An 18,131-nucleotide genomic window follows, 5' to 3' on the forward strand; every position below is an offset into this window, starting at 1 on the left:
CCATGACCTCTGTTTAGGATTCTCACAATTGTGTAATCTTTTCTCCAAAAGACATTAATGTTTTCATTATCTTGTTTTTCTTTTCTTCATGATAACTTGTAGACATACCTAATCTCCTTGCCTTGACACTGAAAACCGCTGCAATCTAGTCTGCCCTCCAGTTCTCAAGATTTCTTTTCCTTCTCTCCAAACCCCTCACCCTCCAACAAAACAAAGCAAGAAGGGACACTTCAGCAATACTGGGTTGTGTAGAGAGGCACCACAGGAGCCTAGGGAAAGCTCTAGGTTTGGACTCAGAAAACGTAGATTCATGTCCTGGACACACCACTCCCAGGCTTGGGGACTTTGCACAAGACACTCAACGTTAGTGAACCTCAATATCTTTATCTGTAAAATGACTTGCTTAGCTGATTGTTGGGAAAGTCAAAATGAAGTAATAGATATAAAAACTCTCTGTGGGCTGTAAACCCTAACGCCAGTATACAGCGACATCTCACCTCTTCGAGTGGGCTGACCCCCTCGCTTGGAATTTCCTTACCAACCCCACCCACTGCCTTTAACTTTGAAAGCCCTTTTCCTCTTCCATGAATTCAGTTCTGACCTACTCAGTCAGAATGCTCTTTATATTTATATCATAGGACCAGTCATACTCCTTCCATATTATAATTGATTCTGTACTTGTATTCTAGTCTACACTTTGTGGATTCTAAATCCGTATCAGATAGGAGTCCAACCCCGTCATCCTTCCGTTCCTCCTGTTGCCCAGCACAGCACTTAGTTTGTGGAGGACCTGAATGAATTAATCCACTCCTTGTTTTTACCTGCTTAGTGCCATACAATGCTGAAATTCGATTTAGTTAGTTTCATTGTGAGTCTTTCTCAACTTTTATACCTTTTTCCATAGGGATTTTCCCTTAAGGAGTAACTTCATCTAGGCAACAGTAGAAGTTAGTGCTCTCATTGCAGGAAATGAATATTAATGATGAATGGATGACATTTTTCTTTTGATAACCCCTAACTAATAGGAATTAAACCACTGGCCAGTCCAGTTTTTGTTTTGTTTTTTTTAATTTATTTATTTATTCGTTTGTTTGGCTGTGCTGGGTCTTAGTTGTGGCATGTGGGATCTTTAGTTGCGGCATGTGGGCTCTTAGTTGTGGCGTGCGGGATCTAGTTCCCTGACCAGGGATGGAACCCGGGGCCCCCGCATTGGGAGCGAGCGCAGAGTCTTAACCACTGGACCACCAGGGAAGTCCCTGGCCAACCCAGTTTTACATCTGTTGATCAGTATGTTCCAAAAATATCTGTTCTTTAATTGTCTGAGCATGTTATGACGTTGGGAAAGCTATCTAGTGCTGACACTGGAGTATTTGTGGATCTGTTATTCCTCATTATTGCTGTGTAGGTTAAAATGCTGCTTGCTTATTTTCCAAAGCATTATTCAGAACTGTCTGTGAGTGAGGTTAAGCTCTCTCAGCTGCAGAGATCATGACTGTTTTTACAGAGGCCAAGCTCCCGTGGATATGTGGGCGGAAGCAGGTTTCATGATTACCAGCGTCATGCTTGTCCCGGGAGTCTTGTCTCAGTTTATCTATTTGAGTCTACTTTCTTCTCTTCAAGTGTCAGTTTAACTGATTTACAGGCTCAGAGACCATAATCCTTTCCCATGGACTAGATAAGTCTGGGCTGCCTTCCACCCCTTGTTCACAGGCAGAGCAGGCATCACCCCCTTGTGAACCAGCCTCATCTTTGAAGCCCCCAGCTTGCTAAAGGGGTCACACGTTTGCTAGAGAGATCCCCTGAGAATGTACCCAAAAGGCAAGGACTAAGGAGGCATAAAGCGCAGCTTCTACGTCAATTTCGGGAAAATCCTAGACATTTTCTTCCCCAAGTTTGTAAAGAACGAGTTTCCTGCTTTTATGCATACGGCTGCTCTAAAGAGGTGCCCAGTCTGAAATCCCAGCTACTGCTCTGGAAGGAAATTACTTTCCTTTACTTCAACAGAAGAATAGAATCTCCAAGGCTGGAGCTGGCGGCTGCCCTAGAAGAAACACCTGCAGAGGGAAAGGACGTTTCTGTGACAGGCCGCATAGCACGCTTCACGTGCAGTTGCTCCCAGTCCTTGTAGAGATGCGGTATCTTAACCTTTAAAACCCAGTTTACTATTGAAACCATGAGAGCCCCTTTTTTTCCTGCATTGTGAAAGGAATTAACAACTCAAGGAAAACAAATCTCAAAAAAAAGAAGAAAAGAAAAAGAACCACTAATTATAGAAAAATAATCACTGTCTGAAAATAATCAAGATGCCAAAGTAAAGCTGTCTGGTCCTATAATAAATACCAGTAAGAGCAGCAAAGAGCATTTTTATGCCCCCAGAGACCCTCCTTCTGGGGTAACTACTCGCCTATGAGGGAGCATAGCTTTCCTTTACCTGGTTCCCACCTTTCTTTTTTTTTGTTTTTAATTGATTTATTTTTTATTTATTTATTTATTTTTGGCTGCATTGGGTCTTTGTTGCTGCGCGCAGGCTTTCTCTGGTTACTGTGAGCGGGGGCTACTCTTCGTTGCAGTGCGAGGGCTTCTCATTGTAGTGGCTTCTCTTGTTGCGGAGCTCGGGCTCTAGGCGCACAGGCTTCAGTAGTTGTGGCTCGCCGGCTCTAGAGCGCAGGCTCAGTAGTTGTGGCGCAGGGGCTTAGTTGCTCCATGGCACGTGGGATCTTCCCAGACCAGGGCTCAAACCTGTGTTCCCTGCATTGGCAGGTGAATTCTTAACCACTGTGCCACCAGGGAAGTCTGGTTCCCACTTTTCATAGCTCACACCCAGCAGGGTGGGCTCCAGGTCAACCTCCACCCAACAAGAGCAAGCAAGACTTGCCTCACTAATGAAAAATACAAAACTCTTATTCAAAGTCCCCCAGTTCCTCTTAGAGAGGTCTTCCTCCCCCGTGATCAGAGACCTGCCCATTTCCCTGATTTTCAGAGCAGTGTTACTTGGCACTTCTGAGCCTCTTTGAACAATCCAGCTCTTCCAAGCTCAGATGGTCCACTGCACCCACATCTAGCACCTTCTGTAATGTGAACTTCCTCTCAGTACTCAGAAAGAATGTCTTGTTATACTGGGAACACACAGTATGTCCACAAAGCAAGTACACAGTAGCAAATGTAGTAAGTACTCAGGACGCACGCGAGAAGGATTAGCCCACGGGTAAGAGGAACGTTCTGTTCCAGTTTGAGCCTGGAGGGCAGTGCTAGAAAAGTGCAGAACATGGGAGAAGGAACCTAAATCCTACTAGGAAGTGGGGAGGAAATCTGAGAACACTCAGCAAAGCAGAGATAAACAAAGGATGAGACTGGGGGTAAATAGCTGAGAGCTTTCAAGTCTGTGGAGATCACAGAGGAGTACAGAAAATAACCAGAGGGCACAAGTGAAGGAGGGGAAAACACTGAGAAAGAACAGGGGGAGCCGTTATGCGCGGCTGATTAATGTCTGGGGTTTTGGGCCAAGGAAGCAACCGTAACCATGAGAGCTCTAGAGACTGGGGCCTGACGGGCGAAGACATCACCGGGTAAAAATGCCAGCCAGGCACAGGCACGGCATGCCCCGCACTGTGTTCATGGTGGGGGGGGCGGAGGGGGCCGTGCCTCACACAGATCCCTTGTGTTTAATGCGGCTCCAGACCCTCGCAAAGCCGAGCTGAACGCGTCTTAGCAGAGAGCCGATCTGACTCTAAATGAGCAAAGGCAAAGGGTCCGGATTTAGTGGGCTCTTAAATGAGACCCACAGACTCCAGACGGACGCAGAGCCCCATCTCTGGCACTGCCATCAAGGGTAGAAATTCCGAGGGCAGGAGAGGGGCAGGGGCGGGGCTGGGGATGTGAACTAAAAGCTTTATTTTAGGAAAATGGAAAACGGCACAGAAGGAGAACTACTGAGACTCTGAGAGCAGGCAACTCAAAGCTTGTGACAAAGGGGGGGAGATCAGACATGGCCCACTGTCCCCCCCCATGGAGCTAGAGCGATAATAGTAACAGTAAGAAGGTTATCAGGTATCTGTACCCTTCACTCCAGCTCCTGGAACTTTCCTCTCTTCTCCTTAAATGCTTGCACCTCCCAGTGTCCTTGGCCTCCCCCTGAAAAGCCTTGGGAGCAATGTTTCTCCAAATCTGTCCTCCTCTTCTCCTCTCTTACTTTCCACCGTTGTGTTGTCTTTGTCATCTGAGCATCTCCTGCTCTGAAGCCGTGTTTTAATTGAGTGGTTCTACCCGGGGAGTTGAAGAAAATTAATTCCAGTGCCAGACCCCACACCCAGACCAACGCCCAGACCAACGCGAAGCTCTGGGAATGCAGCCCAGGCCCGCGTACTAGTTAACCGCTCCCAGAGGAGCCCAGCGTGCAGCCAGGATTGGCAGCCTCTGTAAGACAGCATCCTTCTTAGAGGCCGGGTCTCGGGTGGCTGGGGCTTGCCCTGTTGTCTGGTGCCTGTTATTCCTGCAGATGCCCCTCTGCGAGATCTCTTCCAACCTGCATAACCTTCCAGAGACTGAACAAATCTCCTCTTTTTGATAATTCCTAATCTAAAAGGGTGGCCCGGTACTGCACTGTCAGTCCCCACCGTCTGCTTCCAGGGTGGTCAGCCTGGCCTGAGGGATTTACTGGGCCTCCTACAATGTAAATCTCTTCCTTGGACGAAGTGGAGTTGAGGGCTTATCTAGTTCTCAGGGAGCCGAAGAACTTTAGTCTTCTACTAAAGACCCCAGGTGGGAAGGCTTCCTGGAGCCCGGGCTGTCTAGTAGATGGGGAACAGGAGTGGCCCCATGGTAGCATCTTCCCAGGGCCTCCTGGGAGCTCAGGCCTCAGCCCTCTTCAGCTTTCCAAAATGTTCCAGGCACTAGGCTTAGCAAGTCCAGCCCTCCTGAAGTTGAAGGCCACTTGGCGGTCCCTCATATCCTTCCCCCTAGGGGCAGGGTTCAGGAGCATCTCTTTCTTTGGACTACATCCCTTGTTAGTCAGCTCGGGGCCTATGGACAGAGACTAAGCTTTGAGGGTGGGTGAGCCTCCAGGTTCTGGACGACTTCCCCTTACAGCTCACAGCTCGGTTCAGGAAACACTTCTGGTGCCTGACGATGCCAGGCACTGGGGGTGTGTAGGGAAGGCAGGGACTCAAAGATGAAGTGTCCTGGGGGAACTTGCTCTCTGGGTTTCTAGGAAGCTCAGAATCAGGTGGCAATAAGTGCCCTCCTGTGGAAACTTCCCCACCCAGTTCTGTGCTTGCAGAATAGGAAAAAGTGACCCCAAATTTTAACATGTTGGATTTAAGGTGAGTCATAGCCCAGATAGGACAGGCCCATGAAATGTGGGGAAAAAAAGTATTTCCAAGGCTTCATTAGCATGAACAAGATACACCCACATAACTAGGGAGTTTCCCTTCATAAAGGTACTCTGTAGGAAGTCAGTTCTTCCATATGCTCAAACCACATAAAAATGTAGCCCGCTAACGTAACCTGTGTGGACGTCAGCCATGCCGGTGTTGTGATGGCAGTTTAGCTATTCCAGCGCCGTGGGAGCTTTGCCGGATCCGTGAGCTCCTCCCTTGGCGATGTTACTGACACAGCCCCAGGTTAGCTCAGCCACCACAGGGCCACCAGAGTGATCTCTCCACCTTACACATCTGAACTTGGCTTTAAATCCTTCATGGATTTATTTTACCTAGTGCAGCGTTGCTCCAAGGATGACCCCAGACCACAACGTACCAGAATCACCTGTGGGTGGGAACCTCAGCCTGGAGTCAGACCCTTGGTTATTATTCTATCATTTTGTGCTGGGTCCATACTTGTTAGGGGAAAAGAATAAGAAGACATCATCAAATAAGAGATTGGGTTTGCAAGCAACAAATTATAAGAAACAGCAACTTTCTTTTTATGTTCCATGGTCAGTTCAAACTTAGGATAATTCTGAGACATTGCAAGAGTCACAATCTTAGAAACACATCTGAATACTATGATATCTACTACAGGAAAAAAAAAAAGATTAATACACTCTAAGAAGATTCTCAGTATCAAAGATTGGAGCCAAAATGGGGTGTCTCATTAACCCAGAGATAACTAGCTGTCAGCCAGGAAATGTAATTCACAGGATCTGTATATGCCGTTACCAGGGTTGCATCATACTGGACAGTCTGCTTTCAGATGAACTGCCCCTGCAGATAAGTGGCTGGTTGCTAAGCAGTGTCTTAGCTGTCTACTCCCCCGCTTTACCTGGGATGGGGTGGGGTGAGAATGGGCTGGGTGTCAGCAGCGAGCTGATGGAATTCCCTCCAGAGAAGCTGTCCATGGGAGAGCGAGCCAAAGCTGTCTTCCTTCCATATGCAGGAACCCACCCAGCCTGCCAGGGCTAAAGTGTAAACTTGACAGTGTTTACCTTGGTACCACTGGTCCCCCAGTCTGTTTCCTTTCTCTCTGTGGGGTTCGGCACCTCCTCATTGCCCAAATCCGCAAATCTAAGCCCAAACTCATCCTTTCCCCCTTCTCCAATCCAAGGCCTTCCTCAGACAGACACCCTGGCTTCTGTCCGTGGTGTCGCCGCCTCCTCTTACCCAGCCCACAGCTTTTGACTCATTCCCTCTTCCCCATATCCAGTCAGTTCCCGGGTAGTGTTGGTTCTTCCTGAATAATCTCTCGATTCTGCCTCTTTCCGTTCTGTTCCCGTTGCTACCACCTTGATTTAGGCTTCTAATCCCCACCCTGTCCCAGTCCTGCTGCAAAGGCCTCCAAAGTCATCTCCTGAAATGCCACTTGAATCACATCTCTCCAACATTTAGAGATGCAATGGACCACAAAGTGTCCCCCCCGCCTCCTTCCAGTGTGGTCCACACCCGAATCTCAGCTATGCTCTCCCCGAGCGGACTGGGGTGCTTGCTGTTCCACCAGCCAGCTGGTGTTTTCCTGCCTCCACACCTCTGCTCAGGCAGGTCTCTGAAGTTGAAAACCTTCCTTGAGAGAAAGTTTTACTTCAGAACTTCAGGGCCTGCTCAGATACCAGCTCCTTTTGCCAGCCACCCCAGCTCCAAACGATGTGTCATCTCCATTCTCTGAAGAAGCAATTTGTATTAGCTCCAGTCATAAGGATTTACTTTGAAATAAAAGCAGTAATTAATACTTACTGAGTGTTTACCCCATGCCAGGTACTGTGCTAATTGCTGTATCTTGTTTGATCTTTCTGAAAATCTAATGACTTAGGTATTATCCCATTTCACAGATGAATAAACTGAGAAAAGTTAAATAACTTGTTCAGTGTCACATAACTCAGAAGTGGTAGAGCAGTCTATTATCTTCCTAGCATTTTAATCTCAGTCTATATGTGTTAAGCCTCCCCATCCCACCTCAATATATTGTATCCGAAAAAGAAGAAGCATTTCTTACATACTTTTACCCCCAGCAGTGTTTGGGAGAACCCCATCATTATAAACTTTTGGGTCTTCACTCACACTAAAATGTAAATGACCAACAGTAGCAACCATAACGAGATGACTTTGCCTTAAACAAAAACCCTGAAGTTAAATCTGGCCTATGGTGCTTAAGATTTAGTACTTTTTTCTCCTGCCCTTACTGTTCTCAGCTGATACCCATGAGACCGTGTGTCAGATTCTCATACCTAGGGTCAGCTGCTGTATCACCGCACCTCTAGAAGTTCCCGAAATGACTTTCCTTGGCAGATGGCTCTGCCCTTTAATTAGCCATACAGCTCCTGCTTCCCCTTAGTTAATATCAGGAAGTTTCCACATATTTCATCCCCTTCCCCCTCTTGGCCATAGTGCCTTCCTACTATTCTTTTCCCATTTTGTACTTTTGTTTGGTGCTTTTCCCTTCAATGTGTTATCGGAATCCAATCTGGGGATTTTTGCCAAGTTGTCTGAACTCTATCTCCATATGTGGTGTCTCACTTCGTTCCTAAACCCTCCTTTTTTGGTATGAATGCACATACTCTCTGTGAGCTATTTTAGGACCCAGCATCATTAAGAGACAAGATGAGTGTGGTTTGCAAATCTACCATAACTTGCAGAAGTCTTTATACTCGACTCTCCTAGCTATGTTAATAAGTACTCAGTGAGAGCTATAATGTGAATAATATAAACCCAGCATATTGCAGACACCCTGTTTTTGATGTGAGGTTGATTGATGATCGTTTCCCCATAACAGATCTACCCTTCTCATTGGAACTTTCTTGGCTAATATATATTTAAATTATTTTACACCCGTGATTGTATACAAATTGGTTGTTGAGTGGGCAGTAGCCAAGAAACCTTGTTTATGGCAAGAGGAAGTCAAGTGGAAGATTAAAGAAAGTCACAGTGAATAATCTTCCAGTTGATAAATAAGAAGTGACTATAGCACCACTTTGGTTAGGTACCTTGGCAAATGTGTACACTGGTATATTTTCAAGATAGTGGCTATCTTCTTAGTTCCGTATGAGTAGTCATGTTATGTTCTGAATTGACTGCTGCCCTTTTTCCACTACATACAATCTGGTCTGTCCCTTCTCCCAATGAACACGAAGCACATCTGATTCCAGAGTTTCTAGCTCAGTTATGACTCTATCAGGATACTGGCATCTTCAGTTAGCCCTGCTAAGGAAAGCACTAGAGAATAATGATGCACTAAGCTGTGTGGCACTAACTCTGAACTCAACAAGATTTCAGAGAAGAAATAAGTGCAAACTGGAGCTGTAAAAAAAAAAAAAAAAAAGTCAAAAAGGAGATGAAACTTCAGCCTTAGAGCTCCAAATAAAGGGTAGGGCATAGATAATAGATGAGAGGAAGGAGGACATCCCAAGTAGGCAAGTGCATCAGCATAAGCAAAGGTTCTAGAAGTGGTAATAAGCATGTAATGAGAGAGTGAGCGTGAATGCTAGGAGCAGAGAATGAGTTTTGGTAGAAATAAGAAAGAAGAGTGAATTTGTAGGGTAAACATGGGAGAGATCATGGGAAAGCAGCAATGAAAACAAATGTGGTTGAATAGGATATCAACAAAATTGAACAAAAATTGACTGTTAAGGAGAATTTGACTTTTGACCATTTCCCAGGTTCAATGGAGTATGTATATTTAGCTCCAAAACATGACCTCTCCTAACATCTTCTGTGCAGCTTTTCCAGATTAAAAAATTGGCTAACTAGGTAGCCACTGATACCTTTATAATCAAGCTCTGTTTTTTTCATCACTGGGAGAATGAACTTTGTTATGAGTCATGTACAGTGCATTTAGGTAGATGAGGTGGTGCATTGGACTGACTTGTAGGGAATGAGAGCTCCCAGAACCAGGCAGTGGAGCCTCAAAACTTCATGGATGTCAAAGATGCCATATGACTGTGCTCTAGGACACATTCATGATGGGTACATTCACTTCCAACCCAAAAAGAACATTCTTAGACCTGCCCTGGTTTCTTCTGTATAAATGGGTAAGTGACTTGTCCAAGGTCTCTTGGCTATAAGCAGTAGACAAGGATCCAGAGCCAAGTGTTCTCTTCCCAAAAGTGCTTTGGGTATTTTTGTTTGTTTGTTTTAATGGTAACATGGTGAGGGCATCTCAGGTCATGTCTGGGGAGTGTTTTGTGCTCTGTAAGAGACTAGGAAATTGTTCACATGTTTCTTTTATATTATTCCCATGCTTTTTATAGGATAACAGATTTTAACTCTGTCCTCTCCTACAGTTTTATGTAAGATCAGTTTGAATCAATTTCTCATCAAGTTCAAAATTAATTCTATTTCAGGGTCTTTTTCTCATGACATTTGCATGTTTTGTGAGAACTGCCCTTCTTTACCTCTTCAGAATCAAATTGAAATATTCCAAATTTAAATCCATCGACAGTTCTTCCTTTTCTATATCTTTAGTGATTTTTCAGACCATAGCTAATTTTAGGTTATAATTGAATAAGCAATCTGTGGTCTGTGGGTCATTTGTCTAGAATTTAATTAAGAGTGTCTGAGGGGGAGGATGTAGACTTAGGTGGGCATTCCATAGCAGAACCTGACTCCTTCCAGGTAGTTTTAAGGTGACACTGGTTCCTTAAATTGAATTCTAGTTTTCTTGCAAACTTAAAACTTTCTTCTTCCTTACACAGTTTCATTCAGGACCTGGCTCTCTTTATTTCACTTTCTCTTTCTTCTCCTTCTCCTTTACCTCCTCCCTCCCTCCCTCCCTTCTTTTTCTTCCTCTTTCTCTTCAAGGATTGATTAAAAGGAAGAGACCACCTAAGTTTACCAGGCAAGACTTATAAAAAATAAGGGAGCAAGAAAACAAACTTAGAGAGCTGAGAAAGATCGAATGAAATCGAATGAGAACTGAGTTGAGAAAGGTAAGAATGGAACATGGAGTAGCCTGGTTTGGGGACATTCATCTGAGACAGAAAGATAGGGTGAGTTGGAGGTGGGGAAAGTCTTGGGATGGACTCTCCCCACCTCAGCCACCAGGCATCACTGTGACAGCTTGGTTGCTGCCTGGGGTTGTCCACAGTGGGGAAGGGGAGGAGAGAGGCAGTGGGCAGTTAATCTGTACAGGATGTCTGCTAGACACATGTTTGTGCAGCCTGAAGTCCTTACTGGAACAAAGGCAAGGATAAATAAATAATTGAACCTATTCTGGTGTTTGTCCCTATACATTTAAATATTCGGTGACTTGTTTTAAGTGGAATCCAAACACTGTGTATGATTTAGATGGCAATGTTGTTACCCTTGGCTTGGCCTCAAGGGCTGATTTTGAGCTTTCTGCCCAAAAATGAGCTCAGAATGAACTAAAAAGTTATTTTATCCTTAAAAACAGAAATAATTCTGGATCTGCTTTGGCCTTCTTGGAAAAAAGGCAACGTGGAAATATTTAGAAATTATTTTGGTAAAGAGTCATTTTGTCAGCTGCTCTCCTGAGATAGAACAGAACCTTCAGGAATTGAATTGCATGATACACATGCAATTTGAGGTGATTTTGGCAGTGAAATTGCTTGTCAATGGAGTATGCGGGATGGTGGTTCTTTAGGGTGGGGACGGGGTGCAGTGCTGTTGGATCTGCCATCGTATCAGCCCCACATATTTTCACCATCCTTCACTTCCATACAGAACGTGTCCACTTGGTGTCTCTGTGGGTCAACATTTGTTCAAGGACATCTGAAGTAGCAAGGGTTTTTGTAAATGTGCAGCAAACTGGTCCTGATGGCCCTTCCTTTGCCTCTCCACCCCATCAACTCAACAGGGGTCAGTGAGTAATACAGATTTTTGTGGTATGCAAATCTTGTTGAATTCTAGGCATTGCCTGGTAGCAGAATTGACAAAATTATTTATGTTCTCGGGATGGTCCAAATATTGACTCAGCCCATCCACCCAAGGTGTAATATGTATTTCAAGAGTTGGGAGAGAGAAAGAGGAACTCACAGCGTGATTCATCCTAATCTTGAATGCCCTGGTGATGGCTCTCATCCAGAGTAGTCCTGGGTAGGTTCAGATGTTTTTAGAGAATTTTTGCTCCTTCTGAAATGTTCTGCTTCATGGAATAAGGAGAGGATTGCAGGGAGATAAAACAGATCCGTTCTCCATTCAGTGCTTCAGTTTTACTACATTTAATTCTAAATCATACCATGTTTGTTGGTACAAGGATAGACACATAGACCAATGGAACAGAATAGAGAATCCAGAAAAAGACTCACACATATATGATCAATGGATTTACCACAAAGGCACCACTTTCAGTAGGAAAAGGATGGGCTTTTCAACAAATGATGCCAAAACAATTGGTTGTCCTTTGGGGAGAGAGTGATGAACTTTGACCTCTACATCATAGCATACACAAAAATTAATTCAAGATGGACCACAAACCTAAATGTGAAAGGTAAAACCATAAAGCTTGTAGAAGAAAACAGGAGATCTTTAGGGCCATGGGCTACGCTTAAAAAATTTAACAGGACACAAAAAGCACTAATCATAAAAGAAAATTTTGATAAATCAGACTATATTAAAACTATGAATATCTTAGTTTTGGACTTCCCTGGTGGCCTAGTGGTTAGGATTCCAGCCTTTCACTGTGGTGGCCCAGGTTCAATCCCTGGTCAGGGAAGATCCTGCAAGCCACGCAGTGTGGCCAAAAATAAATAAATAAGTAAAATAAAGAATATCTTAGTTTGGGATTTCCTTGGTGGTCCAGTGGTTAAGAATCCATCTTCCAGTGCAGGGGATGCCAGTTCGATCCCTGGTCGGGGAACTAAGATCCCACGTGCCGTGGGGCAACTAAGCCCGCATGCTCTGGAGCCCCTGCACCACATCTAGAGAGAAGCCCGTATGCCGCAACAAAAGATCCCGTGTGCCGCAACTAAGACCCGTTGCAGCTAAATAAATAAATAAATAAAATTTTTTTTTAAAAAAGAATATCTTAGTTTTAAAATTAGGCTGTCAGAGGAATCCATAGCATGTCTTCAAGATGTGTGACGGAAAATTAGGCTGGAGTTCTTCCGTGTGCTCTCCAGAATCTGCCCCTGGCAAAGACGGATAACTCTGCTCCCTGCTCCGCCTGTAGAGAGATGGCTGCGAGTTGAAGTAAGTGGTTTGTCACAAGGCTGAGGCACAGATCTCACAGGAATCTTGCATTCCTCATGTGGTTTTGCTACGTGAGAGGCAGCTTTGTTCCCGAGCCCCTCCAATCTCTGAACACTGGTGTATTTTTCTCAGAACACTCCCTTGAGACCCCCCGAGCTTTGAGGTCATCCCACCAAGTCCGTGTGTGGGAAGGAGGACAGCCTCTCGGGGCCCTCAGAGGTGAGCCAGATCCGGTTCTGTGGTGTCCAAGCTCTTGGGGTCCCAGGGCCCTGGAGGAAGCCCGGGATGCAGTGGGGCCCAGCCCTGCCCTGCCCTGCCCTGCCCTTTGTGGGGCCTTGTGTTGGTGAGGACAGACGAGGAAGCATCGGAGACAGAGCCAGCAACACACATAAACACAGCACCACTGTGCTTACCACGTCCATGTTTGCCACAGAAAAGCCAAGACCCCTGGCCAAGATAGATGCTTCCTTTCAGACCTAGGGTTTAGAGGGAAGGAAACACGAAATATATTTAGAGCTTTCCAAACTTTGTTTTGCACATTCTTACAAAGGGGAAAAATAAAACTACCCTGAGGGATTTTTTAAAAAATCAGCTTCCAATACTTTAGATGAGTGGGAAAAATCTTACATGCTGTTATCATTTCCTTTCTGTTTCAAGAAGTTAATCGTGGGCTGGAAATAGCCTGTTGCAAAAGGGGAGACTTCATGCCCTTTGAATGCTGCTTATGCCAGAAAACGTTCCAGGCCCCAAGGGGAGGTTGTCCCTTTCCCAGGACTGTGATGCAAGATGACCCTAAAGTTAGATATTTTATTCAGCTGGAAGACCCAAGGCAGTGGAGAGCTGAAATTCACAGGGAATAATTAACTCATTCTTTGAAGAAATGGCGTCGAGCTTTGGGTTCAGGCCAGGTTCGGTTCTGGAAGTAGTGCGCTGTCACCCCAGGCTCCTGGCTCTCCTTCCCTCTGACGCGGACTCTCTGAAGGCCCCTGGCGCCTGAAACCAGGCACTGTGAATTAGCAGTGGATGGGACGAGTGTCCAGCACATTAACCAAGGAGTGGTTGTTTGTTGCCCCTCCCCCCCAAACAGAAATACTGGTATATAAAAAAGAAAAACATTAACTATTTGGGGAGTAAAATTTCACTATATTAATTGGAAAGTTGCAGATAAGCAAAACAGCTGGTAAATTAAAACTCATTTAAGCATGATTCGTGGGAGAAGAAAATTTTGTTAAGCAATATGCTTTTCTTCCTAATTGTTTTTTGACTGTCAAGATGTATGCATCACCAAAGAATAGCTTAAACTCCTGCTGGTGGCTGGGGTAAGCTAGGTCTGGTCTTTGCAATTGGCTTCAGGTAATCAACAGAGGGGATAGCCTCCTAAATATAATGAGGTATTTGCTTCCTAGTAATACTTACAGGTTACTAGCACGCTGACGGATGTTAAAGACTGCTTAAAAGGATGGTTTGACTTTGTGCCCTCTCTTATAGGTCCCTCCATCGTGACGCCCCCCAGGGATATCTGGAATGTCACTGGCGCCCAGGTGTACTTGAGCTGCGAGGTCATCGGAATCCCAACCCCTGTCCTCATCTGGAACAAGGTCAGTGGCCCAGATTTCAGAAGATACCCTCGATTGACCGGCTCCTCTTATGCTGCACAGGGTAGTAACAGCCTAAAGTCCTCGGCCAGTCCAGTGCCTGCTGTTCCTTAAACTCAGGGCCTTCCGACAGTCTTCCAGACACCTGTCCTGGATCTATCAAACAATTTTACTGACCTCCAGAATAGTCCCTGCCCTGCTTTTGTTAGCAGTCCCTGAGCAGGGAGCCTTAGGAGCTGGAAGAACTATGATGCTAAACACGCATCCCACCCTCTGAGTGTGGGTGTGCATATGTGAGTGTGAGCGTGTGTGTGTGTGTGCATGTGTGTCGCAGTGTAACATTGTTACAAGTTAAGATTGTGAGTTCCTTGGGCGGGTTGGCTGGGTTGTCTCTAAGCCAGGATTTCTCAGCGTCAGCACTGTTGACATTTTGATCCAGATGGTTCTTTGCTGTGGCAGCTGCCCTGTGCACAGTGAGTAGTTTTGCAGCGTCCCTGGCTTCTACCCACCTGATGCCAGCAGCAGGTGCACATGTGCACACACACACACACACACACACACACTGTGACAGTTAAAAATGCCTGCAGACATTATCAGATGTTCCCTGAGGGAAAAGCCACCCTAGATTGAAAAACAGTGCTCTAAGTGTCAGTTTTTCCTCCACATGATGAACAGGGCATAGAATTCTTGTAAAGATTACAAGTAATGCAGCTAAATCACTTGGCCCGTTGTCAGGTACATAATTAGCACTCAGGAGATGTTAGCTATTGTTCCTGAACATGTTTCCCTTTGAGGAGCGGTTATCTTGTATAGCTATCTTCATATTTGAAAGACAACACATTCTTAGTGTGTCTGTAGAAGGGAAGAGAAAACACTCGTTTGCCAGATCAGGTAATACTTCACAGTCATACTGTACATTATTTTACATTATTGCCCTTATACCTTTTGACTTAAGTCTCACAACAGTCTGTGGGGTAAATATCATCAAACTCATGCTAACAAAAGGGAAATCTAGTTTCAGTTAAAAGGCATAACAAGAAGCCCCTTTTCAGCTGCTTTTCTTCTCCAGCAAGCTCTAAGGTGGATGATGGTCTCTCCTGATTATCTTGTGTGCTTGGTGTCTGACCAGAGGAGCAACTTCTAGAACTCCAGGAGGGATTTTGGCTCCCATTGTCAGAACTCTTTCTGTTGCAAGTTGTAGAAACTCACTTCACACTAGTTTAGGCAAAAGAGAAAAAAAAAAAGGGAGGGGGGGAAGCTTCTAGCCTCAAGGGCAGCTGGATCCAGGTACACAGTGGGGTCAGAACTCTAACTCTTGGCTCTTTGATCTCAATGTAAGGGTATCATTTTTTCCTTCTACTTCAGAAAGATTCCTCCATGCTATAGGCCACAGTGTCACTGGCAGCTCCAAGGTCACATTATAATGTTTAAAGACCCCAGAGGAAGGAAAGTGCCTCCTCTCCCTGCTGCTTTGTAGAATTCCCACTGAAGGGCTCTGACCCAGGCTGGGTCACCTGCTAACCTCTGGGTCCCCCATGTGGCCGTCTGGCAGGAGTGGTGTCAGGGTGACTCTGAATCCTCCCTGGGGCGGGGTTGGGGGGGGGATGGTGGGCAGAGATGACACCAGCTGTGCTATTACTGTCCTTTACAGCCAGAACGTCTGTTCAAGGGAGGGGTGAAATTTTACCTCAGTAAACTATTTTTTGTAAAGGGGAGGTAGGAGCAGTGAAAAGCAAAAATGCAACTGGTGGGTATGTTCCTCCTGGCCTTCAGCAAAAGCTGCTTATGCTCCTCATTGCTTATTTGGAGGTTGCTGGTTTGATCCAGGGGGTGGAGAGGTGAGGAACAACTTTTCCAAAGGATATCCATAAAAAGCTCTGTGCAGTTCTCTAGGGATACACAATGAGAAGCCGGGGTGACCCAAGCGTCCCAGGGCATGTGACCTTCAGGACCGATCTTGACAGAGAGTAATTTCTTCAGTCCTTGCTCTGCCTATCCCTCCAGCTAACGTACGCACATACCAGGGAATAAATTAGCCTCAGGAATCTTTTCCTTTAAACTTGAGGATCCTATGGGGACAGATTCCATGGGCCTCCCTGAGGGCTTGTCAACTGGGGGAGTTCGGGGGGAGGGTGGGAATGGATGGAGTGGGAGTGGGGAGGAAGAAACAGAAAAAAAAAAGTCTACAGACTTGCCAAAACAAACAAAAACCCAACTGCCAGGCTCTGCTGATTTTCTTCCACCTTCATAATGTCCTTTGCCACATGCATGACCTAAAGCAGTATTTTTCAAACTGCAGACCATGACCCATCAGTGAGTATTGAATTTAATGTAGGGATCACAACAAGCATTTTCTTAAAAAATAAAAAATAGAACATAAAATGTCTTAGGTAAAGATACATTTAGTAAAGGTATTTCCTAAAACTTTTCCTTTGTATATTCCAGATCGCAATGCAAAATATATTTCTTACTATGGACCATGTCAAAGCACTTTGAGAGTCACTGACCTAAAGAATTAAAACAGGCCATTTGTTTTCTGCCCCACTCTCCTTGTAACCAAACTGTTTATTTATTTATTTTTGGCTGTGTTGGGTCTTCGTTTCTGTGCAAGGGCTTTCTCTAGTTGCGGCAAGCGGGGGCCACTCTTCATCGCGGTGCGTGGGCCTCTCACTATCGCGACCTCTCTTATTGCGGAGCACAAGCTCCAGACGCACAGGCTCAGTAGTTGTGGCTCACGGGCCTAGCTGCTCCGCGGCATGTGGGATCCTCCCAGACCAGGGCTCGAACCCGTGTCCCCCGCACTGGCAGGCAGACTCTCAACCACTGCGCCACCAGGGAAGCCCCCCAAACTGTTAAGGATACAGATTTATACTTAAGATCACCTGTCTAAGCCAATTTAAGCACAGAACTGCTTTTTGGACATAAATGAATCTTAGAATCCTCACTTGTTAAACCAAGGTTCAAAGAAGGTAGCATGTCTTTCTTGCTCAAGGATTCTTAGCAACAGCAGAACTGACAGGATGAGCCTTCTCTCCGAGACACTTCAGGCTACAGCGACAGTTCTATGGCAGGCCCAGCCTGGTGAGTGGTCCGTGCTATCCTGACCAGGACTTACCATGTGACCTTAACAAGTTCCAAGGTTTTTTTCAGAAAATCCCTAGCCTATAAAGATTCCAAGGGAAGTATTTTGAAATGGGGCAATGAACTGAAATAGCTGAATTTACCTTAACCCTGGTAAGTCAGAGGGATGCTTACAGGGAAGGTGAAACACCAGAATTCCTTCCAAACATTTAGATGTTCCTGAGATTGAGGCTTTCTATTCTTTTCCTACCTGAACATTTCTTCAGATTAGGGCTTTCATGACCTCTAAGAATATTCTTTAGTAAAAAAAAATATATGTGTGTGTGTGTGTGTGTGTGTGTGTGTGATTGTGGTAAAAAGGAGAAACTATCCAAAGATGTATAAAGAGTTCATAATAGCCTCCCACCTCCTTCCACTCCTTGAAATAACCAATGTGAACTTCCCAGGTTTTTATCTTTCTATACCCTTATTCATGCCCAAATGTATACAAACACATATTCCCAGTGTGCAGGGTGAGGTGGGGATGTAGTGTGCAATTACTCTGAAATTGCTTTTCTCAAGAAATATTTCATGGGCATCCCTCCAGGTCTGCTTCTCAAGAACTACATAATATTCCAAGTGTGGATGTACCATAATAAACACAGCTTCTGTGTTTCCAACTTTTCATCACCTTAGATAATGCTGCCTTAAATATCTGAGTATACATATCCTACATGCAACCACCTTTTTTTCCCCTATAGGATAGATTCCCCCAAAAGATGCATGACTAAGTCAAAAGATTTATTTCATTTTAGTCTTAATAGACATTGTCAGATTACTTTCTTCTTTTTTAAAAAAAATCTTTACCACCTCATTTAATAATTATGAAAATGTTAAAAAATCTGAC

The 18,131-nt window shown here is 45.0% G+C and overlaps 1 protein-coding gene and 1 pseudogene across 2 annotated transcripts in view; one reads left to right on the top strand and one right to left on the bottom strand.

Moving 5' to 3' along the window:
* The window catches only part of LOC309627913 (protein FAM3C pseudogene), a 35,983-nt pseudogene extending 21,941 nt beyond the window's left edge, over positions 1-14,042 (bottom strand). The window contains exon 1 of the transcript in view: positions 1-14,042. This exon is cut by the window's left edge and continues 21,941 nt beyond it. The product of the transcript in view is annotated as a protein FAM3C pseudogene (transcript).
* IGFBP7 (insulin like growth factor binding protein 7) overlaps positions 1-18,131 on the top strand; it is a 74,419-nt gene that overhangs the window by 49,226 nt on the left and 7,062 nt on the right. The window contains exon 2 of the mRNA XM_082390283.1: positions 14,058-14,167. Coding sequence (XP_082246409.1) covers positions 14,058-14,167 — 110 coding nt within the window. The remainder of the gene's footprint in view (positions 1-14,057; positions 14,168-18,131) is intronic.

Source organism: Balaenoptera borealis (genome assembly GCF_965194805.1).
Source record: "Balaenoptera borealis genome assembly, chromosome: 4".
NCBI classification, from domain to species: Eukaryota; Metazoa; Chordata; class Mammalia; order Artiodactyla; family Balaenopteridae; genus Balaenoptera; species Balaenoptera borealis.